Source organism: Rhipicephalus microplus, unplaced genomic scaffold (assembly GCF_043290135.1).
Source record: "Rhipicephalus microplus isolate Deutch F79 unplaced genomic scaffold, USDA_Rmic scaffold_14, whole genome shotgun sequence".
NCBI lineage: Eukaryota > Metazoa > Arthropoda > Arachnida > Ixodida > Ixodidae > Rhipicephalus > Rhipicephalus microplus.
The window spans coordinates 37,871,366-37,891,419 of NW_027464587.1; the positions used below are offsets into that span (position 1 = coordinate 37,871,366).

The 20,054-nt window shown below is 45.6% G+C and overlaps 2 protein-coding genes across 22 annotated transcripts in view; one reads left to right on the plus strand and one right to left on the minus strand.

Moving 5' to 3' along the window:
• LOC119180746 (acetyl-CoA acetyltransferase A, mitochondrial-like) overlaps positions 1–20,054 on the plus strand; it is a 227,300-nt gene that overhangs the window by 188,816 nt on the left and 18,430 nt on the right. For 9 of the 19 annotated variants that reach the window (XR_012888681.1, XR_012888688.1, XR_012888678.1 and 6 more), the window contains 2 exons: positions 142–271; positions 17,984–18,153. Coding sequence is in view for 2 of the 19 variants with exons in the window: in XM_075882992.1 (XP_075739107.1) it covers positions 142–261 (120 nt within the window). In the remaining 17 variants the exon portion in view is untranslated. Of the gene's footprint in view, positions 1–141; positions 272–3,313; positions 3,453–17,983; positions 18,154–20,054 lie in introns of those variants that run through there. The other 10 variants (XR_012888680.1, XR_012888685.1, XR_012888684.1 and 7 more) reach the window with 2 other exon arrangements.
• LOC119180906 (FGGY carbohydrate kinase domain-containing protein) overlaps positions 2,551–20,054 on the minus strand; it is a 141,378-nt gene continuing 123,874 nt past the window's right edge. For all 3 annotated transcript variants that reach the window (XM_075882989.1, XM_075882988.1, XM_075882990.1), the window contains 2 exons: positions 9,403–9,467; positions 2,551–2,698 (listed from right to left, as the gene is read on the minus strand). In XM_075882989.1, the coding sequence (XP_075739104.1) occupies positions 2,665–2,698; positions 9,403–9,467 (99 nt within the window). In that variant the 3' untranslated portion in view covers positions 2,551–2,664. The remainder of the gene's footprint in view (positions 2,699–9,402; positions 9,468–20,054) is intronic.

The following is a 20,054-nucleotide window of genomic DNA, read 5'->3' on the forward strand; positions in this document are numbered from 1 at the left end:
GAGATAGACAAACATAAAGCAGCAGCTGTTATCATCCTTTCGATACTGCTACCTCATGAGGCCGAGAAATTTAAGTTGTGTTACATAGGGTATGCTAGACAAAGTGAAATTTTTCTAATGTTTTTTTTGTTTTCTCGGTAGACATTCTACAAAAACTGGTCCAAAGGTGGACAAGAAAACTGGTCCAAAGGTGGACAAGACAAAGGTGGCAGTACAGATGGACACACAGAAGCATCGGGCTGCCTAAGAAACTGTAACTGAGCATTAACCTGTAAGTATTTGCGAGTTCATGGTCTTGTCATGTTATCCTGTGAAGTGGTTTCTTGCCATTTGCAATATTTTCCACAACTGGTGCTTTGATGCCTCAATGTGGAAAGAAGCTGTTCGAGCACTATTTTGGGGAAAAACTTTCTAATACAGCAGAGGCCATGAAACCTTGGGCTCAGAAATGAAGTTGTGGGAGAAAAATTCCCACTTCTTTATGGAGAAATTTCAGCACGTGCACGGCAGAACTGCAAATCAAGGAGGCAAGCGCTGCATGTCTTCTTGTTTTACGTCTTTGCGCGTCATCTGCACGCTCAAAAGTTTCCTTACGAGTTTTATACCAACTCAACCTGCCGTTGCTACCAGAATGAATAAGTTTCAAGGCCGGCCTTTCTTCAGAAGATGATACAACCAGAGTTCTTGAATACTTTTAGTGGCTGTGAAGCTTCATGCGAAAGTTTGATATACAGCCTGTAGGGACCGCAAAGGGCGCCCTCGCACATGGCAGGGCAACGGAGCGGCCGCGGCGCTGCAATCGTAGGGCACGTTCCGGAGCTGCGAAACGTTAGTAAATGTAGCCTTAAAAGTTAGATACGTCTTCACATCGATGTTTGCTTCAAGAAAATTCGAAAAAGCACTAATACATTCAAATTTAGCATTGATAGAGGACTTTTAGCTACAAGTGCGATATCTTGCTGATTCCACTGCAAAATATGCTACTGTTATAAAACCATGCATATTTATTTTTGCTTGAGCATCTAGTGAAAGTTTGTGTACAATGGAAAATTCCTAAATTACTCTGGTAGTTCTTAATGCGTCTCAAAAGTGCAGTGGCTGCAACTTTTGACAGCGCATATCCAATCTTCTAGGCTATATATTCGGTGTTTCTACATACGAGAATATATATCCCAATATTGCCTTGCACTTATTAAAGCAACGGCCACTTTGAATAAATAGAACCTTTTATTCATCAAGTGATGATGATTAAGCAATACTTCATATGACGTTTGCCTAGTTTTCATGTTTTGTTTGGCGTTAGTTTATAATTATGGTGTATTCATCATTGTTTTTACTGTAAAAAAGAAAGCCTTACACATGCCTCTTCAAACGTGAAAATCGACCGACTGCGTCCCGCCCCGGGGGCATCAACAAGTGATGCAAAAAGTTATTTCTCGTGCTCATGACGCATTGATTTAGAAAATTAACTTTTCGGGATTTTACAGCTTGCGCAATATTTGTACAGCATTGAAGTGCAACCACGCTTGCGCCGTTACCCTGGCAAAAATTAATTGGTAGCGCTGAAGTCCCTGTTGCATAAAACAAATGTGTGCTTTGATTTTTTCCAACTGTGAGGAGCTGCATGCGTGTAGATCCGCCTGTTTGACATATCACCTCTACACTTTTGGTCATCTCCTTGCATTTATAAGCAAGAACGGTGAGCATTTCACTCATCAGGCTTCCGTATTACCTACTGGCATAGAACAAGGAAGAGGCGATCGGTATGCTCACCTTCATTAAATACGTGAATAATCATTGCTGCGATGTCAATAAAGGCTAATGCACAGTAGAATGCAACCTCAACTACCCAGCTCGCTGTCGGTTCCCGTCGACGCTTGAAGGCGGGCGAGCTCCGCATCTTTTTGCACTAAACGAGTACGTCATCATGAGACCTTGTAAAATCCTCGGTAAAGTTTGGGAACGTCGCGTGGTGACTTCGCAACAACACCTCCGATTATCCCCTGGTCTACGCGTACAATGCCACTTTCATGGAAGGGCTTTTCGCACACGTGCACATTTGGGGAAACAAATGTGAAACCTCCCGTTTCTTGTCGTGGCATGGCGTGCTTACTTTTCCCGCTGATCTCTGTAGAAAGCGACAACTCGCAGACTTTTTCGTCATTTCTTTTGTAACTGGATTGACAAACTGGTATCGAGCAGGTATACGGTATCCTTCCAGAACTTCAGGCACAGCTCACTTGGCACAATAGTAGTCACACGGTGAAAAGCTATGCGATCGCACGCCACAATAGTATGCATTGACTCCATAGCGCCACCAGCAGCCAGCTTTCCTCCGGTCTGCCCGATGCCCCGCGTGGTGATGCAGCGCCACCCCGCGACCTCCACTCGCAGCCCCCAAAGCTCTCCCATTGAACTATGGCGAACCTTTACGACCAGTAAAAGTGTCGAAGGACTCTGATACAACTATTGCTACCTATTGCTACAAAATATATTGATGTAAAATACCTTCGAGAATATTCAAATTAGTAAAAACTCCGGACGCACCATTCCTCGTAACGTTGGGTCGGCGAGCGGTGACCGGTTGCCGTGGAAGTCAGGCCACACGTGAAGGTCTGTCGTAAGTCTTGACAGAGAATCTAGGCCCTCCCTGTCGCTCATGGACTAAAGCAGATCGTTGAGCGTATCCTCGGGTCTTCTGCGCAGTTGCAGAAAAAAAATTATAATGGTAACCGTTCCCATCTCGCCTATCCCCAACGCTTCACCATTTGACTATCGTTGGCCACCATCGGACTCCACTAACTATTTATTTTGGCAGTCAGCTCTAGTGGTACGCATACTCGGTGGCGAGGCTGGGGACGTTCTTTTCCTCGCAATCCTCACCTCGCTACTCTGTTCTCTCACGCTCTTTCTATTCTTTTTTTCACAATTCTGCATTTCCTTTTCCCTATCTCTGTAATCTCGCTTCTATTTATGTCACTTTCTCTCGCAATCCGTATTTTTTTCAATCTTTCTTTGATTCACTCTCTTGCTCTCCATCTTTATCTCCCTGCCTACCATCCTCTTGGTTTCTATCTTTCCTTCTATAGTATGTTTTACTCTCTCCACATTTTCCTTTTCGTTACCTTAACATTGCCTCTCTTCTAGCTTCCTTTCACATCTCCTTGCTGGTATACAAAGCTATGTTGTGCTCCTCTAGACCCTAGCCTTCGGACGGTCTGCCGTGGGTTCAAATCTCACCTCGCAAAAAAAAAACATTTAGCGAATAGCTCTATATCTTTTTTTATTGCTTTCTCTCTTTCTCTCTCTGCAGGCGTCCTCTCGCTCATCAGAGTTACTGCATCCTGCGCAGGTAAAATGGGCGCTGGTGTTTTGGGAGTGAGGCAAGAAATGACGACGACGCGAAAAAAGAGTACAAAGAGGGCACGGGCAGGTTTGTGGTGATGATATGATTTTGCGAGTGAAACCACACAAATCCATGGCAAGCTCGAAAAGAACTTCGCTATTCAATTTTCATTGTCCAACATTTTAAGGGTGGCAGCATTTCTCATTTTTATTAGGAATATTAAGAAACTTTCTTGGCCTAGAGCACAATAGTAGACATGGCGAATATCCCTCAAGATCATTACAAAAAGTCACTCCTATGGCCATACCACTTTAAAAAAAAACCAAGACACTCCCACGTCCAACCCCACCCTATAATAAAAACGTTCCTGTCTACGCCTCTCACGTGGACATTCAGAACTGCAGCTATATTTTATCATTTACTGAAATTATGAGCCAAAGTGGAGTTTTAAACAAAATATTTAAAGCAAATTCAATATATTTTTATGCTAGGCAGCATTAAAAGTGAGCGACATAAGCCGTGCCATCTCGACTAAGCTGAACGCTAGTCTTAGCGCGTTCGAGCTATTAAGATGGCTACCAAGTACCCACTGTAAAAGGGGAGGACATTTTTGCCAAAAAATTCTAGTGCTCTGTATGGACAACGGCACTTTCTAAGCGTAAATCAACTAAAGAATGCGTGACGGGTGCTGAAGTCTAAGGCCCACCATATGGCGAGAACGGTGGCACCCAATCTCCCGCCAACGTGAAGAAACGCTTCCCAAACGCGTCAAGGCTGCCTCATCTACCAAGGGAGCATTTTTAAATCATTGTTAGGCCCCGGGAGGCCTGAACGTTAAAAATACCAGTAATGTCCGGATTTCTCAAGCCCTCACGGCAGTGGCGCGACTCTCCACTGCGGATCTTACAGAAGACACCATTTTTTTCAATGCTATGCAGAACGTTCTTGTCATTAGTACGCCATCGCAAGCCGACGCCAATGCCTACGCAAGTCTATAGGCTATCACTATTAATAACGCAGGATACAAGGTGAGCTCATATATTGCTGCGCCCGACAACACATTAAAGGGCATCATCAGAGACATCGATATGGAACTTGACGACGAAGTGCTCAGAAGACTTCTTAATCAGACAACGAATCCCACTGTTCTCGAAGAGTAGCGAATCAAGAATTCTACCAGAGTCGTTATATTATTCGAAGGACTTCAAGTCCCAAATTAGTTTGTGAGCCTAGCATAGTCAATGCACCCTCTTCCGACGGCAGACGGACGTCTGCTATGCCTGTAGTAGACCCGGGCACAGCGCCGACATGTGCCCCACTCCAGGAAATGTTATCTGCCGGGCTTGCGGAATGACCTACCCTGGCGACCACTACGCTTGCTCGCCTAAGCGCGCCTTGTGTGGAGGGCCTCATCTAACGGCTGACAGTACCTGTACACAAAGATTGGAGATACCTTACATCGGCAGACAGCGCAGAAGAGAGAAGCGACTTTAACAAGGACTTGCCACCAATACATGAGCTGTCCGAACCGGTCAACAAATCCAGGTCGAAGTCCAGGAGCTCGAGGGGGCACTCCTGATACAGGAGCGATCCCCGATCACGGGGCCCGGCCATCAGCATTCATGTGCTTCGCCACGGCAACCTAATGGGCTTACCGCGTCAAAGCATCCCAGAAACAGGTAACGAGGGGCATGTTGCCAGACCTGAACAAAAATAGAATGATTCAGCTGGAACGTGAGAACGCTGCACTAAAAGAGGCAATTGCGCAACTTAGAGCCGAGATTGTCGAAGGCTAATAACGCTAAGAGTAAAGCTCTACAACGTTCTATGGAAACGCCTGTGAAAACACCTATGGAAACGGCCCTGGAAATGCCCGTGGAAAAACCCGTGGAGACGCCCGTCGAAATGCCTGTGAAAGCGCAGTGTGCTGTTCATCCAACCAAAAAGAGGGCTTTGACGGGGCCCGCACTTGATGACGAACTGCATAGTTTTTAAACGAAAATCAGAGAGATGTTCTAGTCGCTTAGCCAAACAGTCACATTGGTTCATGTTAAATTTGATACCTTGGCAGACAACTTTTGCGCGCTGGATGCTAAGGTCAATACGTTGGACGCTAACTTCTGTGCGTTGGACGCTAAGGTCAACGCACTCAAGCGCAGGCACAGATCTTACGAGCCTAATCATGACGCGTCCACCTAAAGAGTTCAAGCTTTGGCAGTGGACCTGCTGGGGATTTCTCCGCAAGAAGGCGGTTCTTCAGCAGTTAGTTCGTTGTCACTCTGAAAAGCCGCACGTCATTTTGCTTCGGGGAACACTTTCAGAATCTGTAATTCTGCCAGGTTACGGATTTCCCGTTCTTTATGGAGATGGACGAGATCGACGAAGGGGCGTTTGCACGCTCGTATCTAAGGAATACACCTATATCTCGCACGGTCTTTCGATGGACAGTAGTAAGGTGGAACACTCATTGGTCGAAATTATTCCGGGAGGTCATTTCAAGAGTAGTGTTTCCATCCTTCATATTTAGAGTTCTCCAAATGACTCGAGACAAAGGTTTGCGGCGCTCATGAGTAGGGCTGCTGCCAAGGCCAGTATCTCCCTGCTTGTGGTTGCGGGTTAGTTCAACGCTCTTCGTCAGGCTTGGGCTTATCTGCGGTGATCCCGTAAAGAGGACGATTTGTTGCAAGCAGCGGAGAACTTGAACCACACCCTAGCCACGGACACAGCCTTTCCGACCAGGATGGGTAACTCCTGCACGAGGGACACCACGCCAGGTTTTACCTTTGTTAAAAATGTTGAGTGTGCTACTTGGCACAACTTGCACGTGGATCTGGGTAGTGACCATAATGTCCTAGTTACCCATGTCAGTGTAAAGGGCAAGCCCGTAAGAGAGTTTAGTTTCACAGATTGGGATTACTTCCGGCCTATTAGAAAAGATGCGCGCAAGATGGAGGCTCCACCTCCAGCCTGGTTCAATGGGCCAAACAGCTCAAGGGAGACGTTAGTGAGGCGACAAAAAAGACATACGCGGATTTGGAAACAGATAGGATGGACAGCCGCCTTGCACACCTTCTAGAGGCCAAGAAATCATTACTCAAGAGGTGGAAGACAGTCGAGACAGAGGCTCAATCGCTGGCTCCGCAAAAAGATTGCAGAACTTAACCTGGCCATCGAAGACCACTGCCAGACTCTTTCTAGGCAGCAGTGGGATAAGGTGTGCAATTCTGTTGATGGCCAAGTGAAAATAGGAGGGGAATGGGATTTGCTAAAGCAACTTTTGAACAAGTCTAATTTCAAGAGTAATCAAAGGCAAGCCGTTGCGAAACTCATACGTGCCGCCAGACAGTCTGATTTTGAAGACGCTATACTGGATGGTTTGGCTCACAGATATTTATCCATTGGTTCCTCGAGGTGTTCAGACTATCCGTCTTACACTGGACCCCCTTGCACTAAGCTTGAAGAGCCCTTTATTACCATCGGCGTTTGAGAAGTTCTTCAAAACCTTAATGAACGATCGGCTGCGGGGCCGGATGGCATCTCTAACAGGGGCCTGACAAACCTGAAAGACGAATCTATCAATTTTCTGACCGTTGAGATCAATCGCATATGAAGGGAAGGTTCTGTCCCAGACTCTTGGAAAATGGCGTCGGTTGTCTTCATTCCCAAGCCGGGGTGCCCTCCAAGTTTAGCCAATCCTCGGCCCATGTCACTAACGTCCTGTGTCGGCAAGGTGGTGGAGCACGTCATTCAAAACCGTTTCTATAAGTACATCGAGAAGAAAGGTATTTTCCCTTAAAACATGGTGGGAATTAGCCCGTCTTAGATGAAGCTACTCAAACATCAAATCATACACGTGAACACAAAGGACGTAAGAGGCATCCTGGGTCTTGACTTGGAAAAAACACTTGACGACATCTCTCACGTGCACATCTTAAACTTCATTGCAGACCTTGGTCTAGGCGAAGCCTTCCACAGATAAGTCAGCTTCTTTCTCGAATCCAGGAAGGCCACGCTCAATATCGAAGACCTCAAGTCTTCTCCCATAGCACTGGGCCCTAAAGGCACGCTGCAAGGAGCAGTGATATTTTCGCTTTCTTTACCATCGCTATATGCAAGTTGTCCACACTGCTATCTAACGTGAAGGGCATCAACCATACGCTTTACGTTGTTGATATTACCATCTGGTGTCCCGGAGGTAGCGAAGGGGAAGTCGAGACTGCACTCCAGGAAGCCAACGATCAGAGAGAGCTCTTCCTTGCTGGCACAGGGATGAGGTGCCCCTCGAGTAAATCGGAGATGCTTGTATACAGGCCCAATAGAAAAGGAGCGAGGCCAAAAAACTGGAAGCTTTTGTCAGAGGTAGACATTGTACTTCGCACCGGAAGTGGCACCCCCGGGGATTCCGAGAGTGGACCCTATTAGACTGCTGGGCGTGATTATAGAGTCGCACAGGTACAACGGACAAACCAACGTTAAGATTTCCACCGAGACCAAGAACATGATGAGGTTGATTAATAGGGTTTTGAACAGAAGGAGGGGACTCAGGACAATCTATTGAGGCTTTTTCGTGCATTCCTCATGAGTCACATAACGTACGTTGCTGCCATGCACTCTTGGTTTGGATTCAAAAAGAAGAAGCTGGAAACTCTGACCAGAAAAAAGCGTAAAGAGGAGGCTGGGCATCCCCGTGCGATTACGCACTGAATGGCTTATGCAGCTAGGAGTTCTTAACACCCTAGATGAGATAATTGAAGCCCAAGAGACTGCACAGCTAATGCGCCTTTCCTCTACGCCGGCTGGTAGGAAGATTCTGTCCGTCCACGGTCTCAGTCCGGCGCTCGTGTAAGATCACCGGCTTCAACTGCCGGTTGAACAGCGCACTGCCATTCAGGTCTCTCTGTTTCCGCGAAACGTCAATCCACAGCGCAAAGTAGGCAGAAGCCAGGCAAGGGCAATCACACTTCTGAAGAGCATCAGGAACGATCCTCATTCAGTGTCTTTTGTCGATGCCACTCAGTGCAGTCGCTTGGTTTCTGTTATTTCCGTCAGTCACATAGTTTCTATTATCAATGCTGCGTCAGTTAGGGACTATACTTCTCAAGAGCCGAACAGTTGGCTGTAACCCTTTCCCTTTTCGATGACAGCAGATCGCAAATTTTCAGCGACTCAAGGTCAGCGGTCAAGGCTTTCGCCTGTGGTTCCGTCTGTGCTCAAGTATTTAAACAACATAAAAATAGGACACTTTCTCCCCATACCATTACCTGGTTTCCTGCACATCTCGAACCCCTACTGAACTCTCTAGTAAACCTGAATAACACGGCTTACTCCCGCTTGCGCGCACTCACCCTTCACGATGGGGAGGATCTAAGTACACAGGTTGGCAGTGAGATGTTCAGCAACGCTTTACTTACATTCAGTGAAGTGGCTAAACACTACCATTTGAGTAGGTGGTCATTTGCTCTTCCACACAGAAAGTTGTCTTGACCTCAGGCCATTACATTTAGAATGCTGTAGACCAGGTCCTTTCTAAGTCTATCCTTTCTCAGCATGGTCTTCTCAGAGGCTTTTGACTCTACCTGTCCTAATTGGGGTAATGTTAGTGACTTAGCAAGTATGCTCTGGCAGTGCCCCTCGTTTACGGGGTCCAAGTCGACTCACAGAAGAAGATGGGGACTTTGCCTTACGAAGTTCAGAGTTGCTACCACAACTACGGGCTGTCGAGAGAGCCCACGAGGCGACGGTGAGGCTAGGTCGCCCTGTTCTTATATGGGAGCGGCCCGCCACGGTGCTCTACAAGAGTAGCGTTTTTCAGCACCCAATGAAGTTCTTTGTGTGTCTGTCTGTTTATCGGAGCTCAGGAGAAGCTGCCTCGGTCAATTACACATAATTATTACAGCTTCATTTATCATTCGCCGCAGTGCGCAAGAAGTAGGTTTTAGCTACGTTGTCTTAAGCGTTATTCATTGTCAATCACAGTTAGCCAATAGCTCGGGTCACAGCTATCGTCTCCACTATCAATGCGTACCTAATTTGCAATTTCGTCAGAACTAGCTTACCGGCCTGGCTTCGTCTTCGCCACTATCTGCGGATAAGCCGGGTGAGTTGAAATTATGTGGTCCACCTGCACCAGTGAAAAAAGGCACAACTGTAGCAACTACTCCACAGCAGATACCAAATTTATCAGGAGAATTATACCTAAAATATGCCAAAGAACAGAATATTCATAAGTAGTAAAGTTGAGCGAAATAGCTCGTTGACATATATCTGCAAGCCACGACTGCCTACATTTGTAGTTTCGATGAGTACGTTGATGCGTACGGTTTTACAAATAGACTACTTTTATTGACGTGATACGAGGCCCGAAATAGGGCGCGGAACCACAAATGTACTAACGCAATATTTGGACGTATTAGCGTCGAATATGTGAAAAAATCCCTTGGATGATTTCTCAGTTTTCAACATTAACCCTTTATTCACAATAAAACTGCCTTTCAACAGATCGATGAAATTGACAAAACAGCCATCGTGGCGTGGTGCGCAAGTAAGACTTACACCCCGGCAAATTTGGTGCGCTTACCGAGAGTACATTTTGGAGCCGCTAAGTGACACCTTAGCTATGTGGTGCTATGCGGGAAAGCAAAACACACCTAAACCAAAGAAGAAATGGTGGGAGACGGCGAGCACGTTTTTCGGTGGTGTTGATTAAAACATAAAAACGCCTTCCGAAGTAGCATTACATTACATTAAATTATTTATAACAACCGTGTTAAGTTTTTGTCACCAAAAAACACAGCCGATTTTCATAGGTGTTACGACTAGATATTACTCGATACGTATGCGAACAAGACACCACAAAGTGCTGTAAAGAAAAGCACTCCGGTCGGAGTGCGAGTAACTCCCTCTTCTTCCACTCATCTTCCTATTTACAAAAAAGGGTGTAACAAACTCTTCTCTGAGTAACGCTGCGCTTTGGTTGTTAAGATTTGGTAAAGCACACTAACTGTGGTGTAGTTCCTATACACACACCTAACTTGCAAGCTTGACACGGGTATGTATTATATCAAATTCCAAATCTCTTTGTCTGTGTGGGCAGCCACTCAATTAGCGAGTAAACACAGGGTGCTTCATGTCATCGCGAGAGAAGGATGTCCCTTGCGACCGATGACACATTCATAGTTTAGGATAATATATTGTGGTCCTGATTTTGTTTTTGTTACGAAGCCATGTTTGTCGTAAAAAACGCGTACTCTATAGCTGTCTTTAAAAGCAAGAAATTTCCCAGCTATTACTGAAGAGAGCCGCAAAGAAACCCCCGTGAACAAACTAGCACACGAACTTCACCCTCTCTTCCATGAGGAGTGGGAAGCCGTCCTACTCGGCTGCTCTGAGCTCCAAGCCCAACAAGCATTGGTGGCTGGAGACCAGGCCGCCGCGGCAGCTACAGGGCTACCGGACTGAGGATCTCTTCTAGAGTTTGTGGGAGCTGGGCCCTTCCGATTCATCGCATCCACACCTATCACTGTAAATTGCTAAATGTATATTTTCCGCCCCCACATACATGGGTTTTGGTTTTATTGGGAGCCTTTTGGTTACTACACGACAGTTCCAGAGAAGCGCGAGGGCAGAGTGTACACCAGTACGGAATGCGATGGTGGCATTTTTAAACTCCACCGCACAGAAGACACCGGGGTAAAGGTGTACTGGCACCTTTTTTCGGAGGCCAGTTTACTCTGCCATACAAATATTTTGTATACAGAGACGGCTCTGAGCAAGTGTGACGCTTCGCAAACGCTGACACGATATTTTACTTTGACAATAAAGCCAACTTTCTAAGCGCACCCCTACCGAAATCGGCAATAGCTTGACGTCAGGCTACACTACTAATCATGGTGACTTCATGCAGCAGTCTGGCTAGTTTTGACGACAGCAAGCAACAAAATGCAAAAAAAGGCAGCTTTTGCGTCGCCTTCTCGATCATCTGCTCGCGTCGTGCGGCCATGTGGTCATGGAGATCCAGCGTACCTGTGAAGCGAGCTAGCCGAGTCTGGAATAATGCGCATGCACGTGAATACCAAATATAGGCTTATTAGAGGGCAAAGAAATATTTCCATTTTGTCGTTAAGGCAACAATATTTCGCCCTGTAAAGTCATGTGCGAGACACACGGGGCACAGTGCGTGCAAGTTCAACTGATTCCCGGTCCATCCACCACTTGAATCAGCGCGGGTCGACCTTGTACCGCAGCAGACTTGGAGACTGGGCGCCAACCAAGCTCAGTTTGCTCTGTTGGCTGCACTGCATTTCGAATGCGTAGACGCGTAACATGCAGTTGCTGACCGACTTTGGATTGTGGGTGGACGAAGAATGTGTGCCATAAACGTGACGTCATTATAACGTTTTGCCCCCCTGCCGAGACACTTGCCATACATCACGGCGACGACACGTCACGAAAACTTGCATGTGCACATGCTACCACCTGGTGGCACTGCTCATACTGCGTCATGACGTTAGGGTACAGTAGGAATGGAAACTAGCTTATAAAAGCATGATGTAATCAGTTTCTCAGGGCCCACTCACGCTTAGCGGCACGTTTTTCATGCTCTCGGGGGCTTGGCCTACCATTTCACGCAAAAATAAGAAGTGAAAAATTACGTGTTAATACTTCTTTAAAGCAGTGCTAGCAAACTTTTCGATTATTTATGATCTCGGCAAAGGCGTTTCATATTGTGATGGATATATTTATTACCTTACAGAAGGAACATAGTCTAGCAGTCAAGATGGCGCCTGTTGTATTTTTCGTATACAACACGTCGTCATCCGGCTATTCTTCGCATACAGCGCAGTCGTAGCCGCAATCCTGCATCATCGACCTCCAGCGGAGAAAGCGCCGACCCAGCGCGTGTTAACAGGAGTTGGATGAAAAGTGAGCGACGTAGGCGATGTCGGAAGATGTGGAGGGCACCAAAGGGTTTAGAGGGGGTTATAGCATTGGGAACAGCAGTCACCTGCCGCAGCACACGGTAGGTCCTGGAGTACTTGGGCAGAAGCTTTTGAACATGCCAGCATGCAGGGATTGAGAATACAGTTAAGCTAAATCACCCGGATAAAGTGGACATTCCGGTGGTGACTGTCATAACTGTTTCTGACGGAGCTGCGAGTCTAAAAGGCGTCAAGGGGTCATCTGAAGAGCTTTTTAAGCTGTGCTAATTGCGTGGTGAGCATAAGCTGTTAACAGGTAAGCAGGGTTGGGTACAAGTGCGTAGAGTGGCAAGGTTGGTACTCAACCGTACAAAATGTATTAAAGAGAATGTTCATCAGTGTCGTAGGGCGAGTTATTGTAAGTGAAAGCAACAAAGGGTAGCGCAGTGTCACAGTCGAGATCAGTCGATACGTACATGGAGAGCATATCAGTTCACACAGAACGATTCAGACGTTCTGTGGGGCTGTTCGTTTGGGAATTGCCCAACCTAAGTTTGTGCTTGGTTGCACAAAAACAATGTAGTTCGTCGATTACCTTGGAGAAAAGTAGCGACCGCAGTCCGTGACAAGTTGACAAAGAGCGGCGTCATGTGAAGTGACGTCTTGAATAAAAAAATCACACCATACCCATAAAGTGAATGTTGATGAGTGGGATGAAGCGTTCATTCGTCCGTCCGCCCGTCTGTCTGTCTGTCTGCCTGTCTGCCTGCCTGCCTGCCTGCCTGCCTGCCTGCCTGCCTGCCTGCCTGCCTGCCTGTCTGTCTGTCTGTCTGTCTGTCTGTCTGTCTGTCTGTCTGTCTGTCTGTCTGTCTGTCTGTCTGTCTGTCTGGCTGGCTGGCTGGCTGGCTGGCTGGCTGGCTGGCTGGCTGGCTGGCTGTGTGTCCATCTGTCCGTCCGTCTGTCTGTTTGCCTATCTGTTTATCTGATACTGCCAGTTACCCCTGACGCAGGACAAGGTTAGACAATGAGGAACGTTGCCCTCATTGAGTGAGTGGCGTCTGCAGCACAGCTGCTCGGAAGACGTCTCGTAGTAGCAAAACGGGTCGAATGATTCTTAGTGACGGCAACCCGGCTGTTACCATTGTTAGAAAGAGGAAAAGGGCCTATCATGTCGAGGCGGACACAAAAAAAGGTTCAGCCGGTACACTGTAAAACCTCTCCGTCAGAGGCACAGCAAATATTTACGTAAAACCACGGGTGCCTCTTAGTTCGTGAGAAGAAAATAGCCGTGGATGCCAATGGACGTAAGGCTGTTATTGTAGGTACGGAGACAATGTCCTTCGTCAGTGCATATTATGGAAACGTCTACAAGTTGGCTGCTCAAATTACTTATTTCGTAGCCGAAATGCCACTACCAGACCACTTTTTTGGTGGGCGCGATGTGTTGACAGTGACCCTGGGTGCGTGTAACTAACATTCACTTTTTCATAGTTCCTCTTCAATCTTTTTACTGTGATATAAACACTCTTGACGTGTTTATGATATCGGCATCGCCATCACGCACCATATAGAGTCCAAATCGATAACAGCCCCCCCCCCCCCCCCCGAAATCGTGTGTTCTAGCCGCGGGTAAATGAACGCGAGCGAGCACTACGAAGGCGGCTGAAGCAAAGGGGAAGAGAGCCGACCCATCTCAGTCGCACGAAGGGCGCATGCAATAACATCACCCGCGTGTGAGGCATGTCATCGATTTATACTCAGGCAGAGAGGAAATGCCTTGTCTGTCTTGAGGATTGCCGGGGCCACGTGGAACAAGAGGGAAGCTGCCATATAACCAAATGGAAAGATAGCCACCAATTGTAAACTTCAAAAGTTATTTTCTTCAATGAAACGAAGATTGTAAATATAAAACTTGGCATATCAAAAGAGCTGCTTACTTGCTTTCCAGTTGGATATAAATGTTATCTTTAATTACAACACCACGTGGTGCAAATTGGCCTCAATGTAGACAAAGTTAATGATTTTGGAAAATTTGTAACTTTTTCTCGTAAAGTTCTGTCTTAAGTTGTGTCGACTTGAGGAGTGCAAAGGTAATCTTTTTTGCAAAATATACGTTATATGGATTAATCAATATTTTTTCACCGATGTTCAAATAAAAAGCAGTAATGCAATAGAAAACTGAAAATATAATCCCTTTTGGCTAAATTCTTGTAGGTGTATGTGGCTAAAAAAATTCACTAATAATGATTCGCTTAAAGCACCTTGCACAGCCACCATTACATATTAAATAAACTAAGTTTGGTATTGAAAGAGGTAGTGACACTCTTTTGACACGTTTTTTTTTCTCGAACAATAGCCATTCGACATTTCGATAAATTCGGAAAGCACTCAAATGACCAAAATTTTTCTACCTGAAATATTCTAGTGATTCACTGCTTTCAATATCAGCAGGACCTTTCCTCGAATCGAGTTTAGGTGGTCGCCAATATAGCTGGTATGTTTGGCGTGAAATGACCCCACTATACTTAAGGCACTGGCAGCGAGTAGAGTAATGCTCCCGGCTTGGAGCTAAAGCATCAGCGCTTTTGTGTAAGGAAAGAGTAGGATGAAAGGAGAGGTGGAAAAAGGGAAGAGAAGGGTCTGAACAACTGCATCCTGCGTGTGCCTTGGAGAATGTGACGGCAAGGGTCACGTGCTGCTGCCGCTCGATGACAATCTAGCAAAAATACAATCAAATTACTCAAAAATATGTGAACTTTGTTTAGCGGTACATTCGGCCTTCCTTACAGAATTTCGGTGTTTTCGTCAATTTTCCATAATTTATTTCATCACCTCTTCAATTGGCAGATAGGAAAACTTCTAGAGACCACTACCACAGCGTAGTGGTCCTCATAATATTTATTTATTTATTTATTTTACTCTCAGGGTACACAGTACAATTCAGAGGGGAAGGGCATGCACAACAATGAAAAAAAAACAAGGAATACAAAGCAAATGCCATAAAAAAGTTGTCACTAGTTGGGGTGCAAAGAATATTACTCCTAACAACTCACATCATAATAAAACAAATGATAACACTAATTTTATTTTTATTACATGGTGAAGGCACAAAGCAATACAAATAAACTGTTCAACAAACTTACAGGGGGTAATTAGGTAATCATTGTTTTAAGGACATTATTAAATTGAATGGGTTCATTGATGCTTGTTATTGATGCAGGCAGGGAATTCCATTCATTACAAGTTCTTGGGAGATATGACTGGGCATATGTTACTGTTTTGCAATGGGGGACTGTGACTTTTTCTTGGTGATTGCGGCGAAGAGAAATGAAGGGAACAGCTTGGATTAAACGGGAACGGAGTTTCGGATTATGATAGAATATTTTATGAAACAGACAATTGCGAGTGTGCTTTCGGCGGGTAACTAGTGGGATGAGGTTTAGAGATGCCTTCATTTGAGTGACACTAGCTGAACGATGGTAGTTAGCCAAAATGAAACGAGCTGCACGATTTTGAATGGATTCCAACATGTGTGATAATGTTACCTGACTGGAGTCCCAAACAGATGAAGCGTATTCCATTTGAGGACGGACGTATGTGGTATATAGTAATAACTTTAGTGATGATGGAGCAAGAAAGAAGTTTCTTCGAAGGTAACCCAGTGTTTTATTGGCTTTGGACGCTATATGTTCTGTATGTAATTTCCAGGACAAAGTGTTAGTTGGTGGTTGCCGAGGTACCCGTAAGATGTTACAGTTTCAAGGGGGTGACTGTGAAGAAAGTAAGTTGGACAAGTTGTACACGACCGAGAAATCCTCATAGACTTGCATTTTTTAATGTTTAGTTCCATTTTCCAAATATGACACCAATGAAGTATGTTATTGAGATCAGCTTGCAGAGAATGAATATCATTGTCATTAGATATTTTACAGTAAATCACACAGTCGTCAGCGAACAAACAAATACTGGAAGTAATAGTAGAAGATAAGTCATTTATATAGATTAGAAATATGATGGGGCCAAGTACTCATCCTTGAGGAACCCCTGAATCAACCGGTGCAGTGGAAGAATTAACATCGTTAGCGCTGACAAATTGAACACGAGAAGAAAGGAATGACCGAATCCAGTTAAAAACTGCAGGGTCAATTTTTAGAACACTTAGTTTATGTAAGAGCAGGAAATGGTTAACTTTATCAAACGCTTTAGCAAAGTCAAGAAATATACAGTCAGTTAAAGAAGCAGAGTCCAAAGATAAATGCAAATCATTAGTAAAAGGAACCAGTTGAGTATCACAAGAAAACATGTTTCGAAAGCCATGCTGATTTGAAGAGAAAAAGATATTATCCTCTAAAAAATTAAAAAGATGAGAAAATATTATATGTTCCATTATTTGCATGGTACACATGTGAGAGAATATTAGAGTGGTGTTCGGACGCAAACATTTCTGGTTTTCTTCTTTTTTGTCAAGGATTACATGCCACGCGCATTACCCCCCCCCCCCCCCCCTTTTTTTTTTGGAATGAACACACAGCAGCATGCTTGTTTCATATAACTGATAATGCGGCACAGTGGCATTGTTGTAAGTGGGTTGTTTTGCCAAAGAGACCACATAAACATTAGTGGTTTCATCTCATTATCATCACTGATATGTCGTTGAAACCAGTATCGATGTAATGGTGGGTGCCCCGCGGCAGTTGTGTAGTGGCTAAGGTACTCGGCCGCTGACCCACAGGTCGCGGGTTGAAATCCCGGCTGCGGCGGCTGCTTTTCTGATGGAGGCGGAAATGTTGTAGGCCCGTGTGCTCAGATTTTGGTGCACGTTAAAGATCCCCAGGTGGTCGAAGTTTCCGGAGCCCTCCACTACGGCGTCTCTCATAATCATATGGTGGTTTTGGGAAGTTAAACCCCACATATCAATCAATCAATGTGATGGTGGGTTCAGCACGTTATCAGATTGCGGGAATTCTCGAATTATTTGATCCCTCTGATTTGAAAATACATATATCCTGTCATCAAGCATTTCAGGGTTGTCAGATTGCCCATAAAACAGCAAATAAAAAACCAAGTGCACTGAAATTAACAGAGCTGGTGCACAATTTTTTTTTCTTAATAAGAAAGTTTTTTTTTCGTTTTATTCGCTTCACAATAAAAAAAGTGGTCGGCATTGCAGGCAAAAAATAGCGTATACGTGCTTTGCGCAACTCAATGCGTGAGTTTATCTCGCCAGTCAAACAGCGCGTACGTATAATTTCATGGTGTACTTATAATGTTTTGCATGCGAAAGTTAACTACGAAATGCTCATCATTTCTACGAACTGTCTTATTCTTAAGTACACACGTAAATGCACTGCACTGGAGGCTGTAGCGAATATAACGAGCTTATACCACAACCGCAAACCATGGTTTCAATATTGTTTCAACAAGAAACTCCTCAGAGGGTGGGCCCCTTTGCGACACCAGAACACCACCGCGTGCGCCGATTGAGGCGGCCGAGCACCGGCGCGCCGGCTCGCGATCACATCTCTCCGACCAACGCCTCCTCTAGTTAGATGCCTGCCACTTCATAACGAAAACAGTGGGCACACCCTTTCCCTCCTTTATTTTCGATTATTCTCGGTCTTTAGCATCACCTGTGGTGGATGGTGCAACAACTCGACATTTTGCATAGCCTCCGAAATAGTCGTGTACTGTTGCAGATCTCGAATAACCCTTGTTGCAGATCTCGAATGTCCAATTCTGATCGGCTAACCTGTGGTTGCGTGAAGTCGGACAATATGCCACCAGAAGTTTACGCAAGGTGTCGTTAACTTCACTGCTTCGAGTCACGATTGTGTCCGAGCTTTCCCGTTAAAGTGACCCGCGAACAAGTTTTGTGGATTTCGCTATCAGGTCAGTCCTATTTTACGGCTCTCGTGAATTTTCCTTGCCTTCAGCCTGTTCGACTGCCGACAAAATGCTCATGCCTTGAATGTTTACGCTGCTTCAAAGTCACACAAAGGCCTACTCAAAAGCGGCTTTTCGCGGGTTCGTATCCCGGCTGCGGCGGCTGCATTTCCGATGGAGGCAGATATGTTGTAGGCCCGTGTACTCAGATTTGGGTGCACGTTGAAGAACCCCAGGTGGTCTAAATTTCCGGAGCCCTCCACTACGGTGTCTCTCATAATCATATAGTGGTTTTTGGGACGTTAAACCCCACATATCAATCAAAAGCGGCTTTTTGTTTTGCACGCGCGGCTTCGGCGTATTTGCGAATTCTTTGCAACGGTGTCGCGTGCCCCTGAGCGTGAAGTTGGTTACCAGGGGTTTAGCGGTGTGGGCTTGATAGCTGCTGTCACGTGTCGTGTTACAGTACGCATTGCGTTATAGTAGACGAAAATTTTTCTACATCCCGGCTGAGTGGCTGACCAAACTGTGCGTGTTATCCTTTTCGTTGCAGTTGCGTTATCAGGTGACACGACCGAAGTTCAGTTGGCGTGTTCCGAGTAGATAAGCAAGCCACTTTGATAAGCAGGGTTGTGACAGCTGGACTGTATCAGACGGCAATAATGCACTTATGAATATTAGCGTGGCATATTCTGCCAGCGACTTGTATTTTGCCGTTTGCAGGTTTTGTGCCGGCAGTAGTTGCTTAACTAACGTCCAGCTTGTTGTCCTTTTGGCTCTCACTAGTTTCGCAGGGTCCGTTAGTGATTATCTCGTCTCAGCTGGGCGCCAGCGACCTATGCTGTGGCGCATCACAGCTCTCGCTATTTGGCTATCAGAAAAAAATGTATAAAAAAAGAACAAAACGAAAACACCATACGGAAGATATCGCCTATTTGAGCAACCCCGAGGGAGGTACAGTGCATTGGCAAAGGCGCTTTTCAAGCTCATAGGCGAAACGGGACAAAAAAGCTGCTTTCGCTGTAGCGGTTTGGCAAGATTGCCGGCACATCAACTCTGAGCGGTGTAGTCCTCGTTGTCGGGGCTATATCTAGTTCCATCAATAACTGCACCTTGCGCCCGCAAGTTGTTGAAGAAAAGCAGCTCACTCGATTTCTGAAAGAAGGGGTTCAAAGTTCATTGAGTGGCTGCCGCCTTTAACTTCAGCTCAATGAAAGACTGTGAAGGTCTCTGAGATATGCCGTTGTCATTGCTCTCAATGTTTGAAGCGATATCGCTAGCACTACTTTGTAATGGAGGCGGAAATGTTGTAGGCCCGTGTGCTCAGATTTGGGTGCACGAGAACCCCAGGTGGTCTAAATTTCCGGAGCCCTCCACTACGGCGTCTCTCATAATCATATAGTGGTTTTGGGACGTTAAACCCCACATATCAATCAAGCACTACTTTGTATAATGTAGTATGACTGTTGCTGATAAACATATTGTAATACTGGATTTTGAAAAAAAATTCCCTTAATCTCGATACCCAGCATCAGAGAAAACGTGACGCGCGGAAGAATTAACAATAGAAATCAAACATGAAACTGAAATGTACTTGCCCTTTTTAATTGAAACGCTTAGGTACTTAGCATTAGTTGCATGCCACTAATAAATGACTTTATTTGATGCTGTCACTTGGAGTTGAAGCCAGTGGCGCTTGTTGCAATGGGTATACCTAAATTTGGCCAGACCACTTTTCCTGTCTGTGCACCTTAAGCCAATGCTGCTGTTGACGAGGCTCCAACGGCAGATCGTCAATTTATTTCTATGCTGCGATCTATCTTGAGTGTCATCAGAAGTGTTTTGACAAGCATCGATACGCCACTGCTAGGAGCGGCCTACAGGTGCTGGACGCGTTGAGCCCGGTC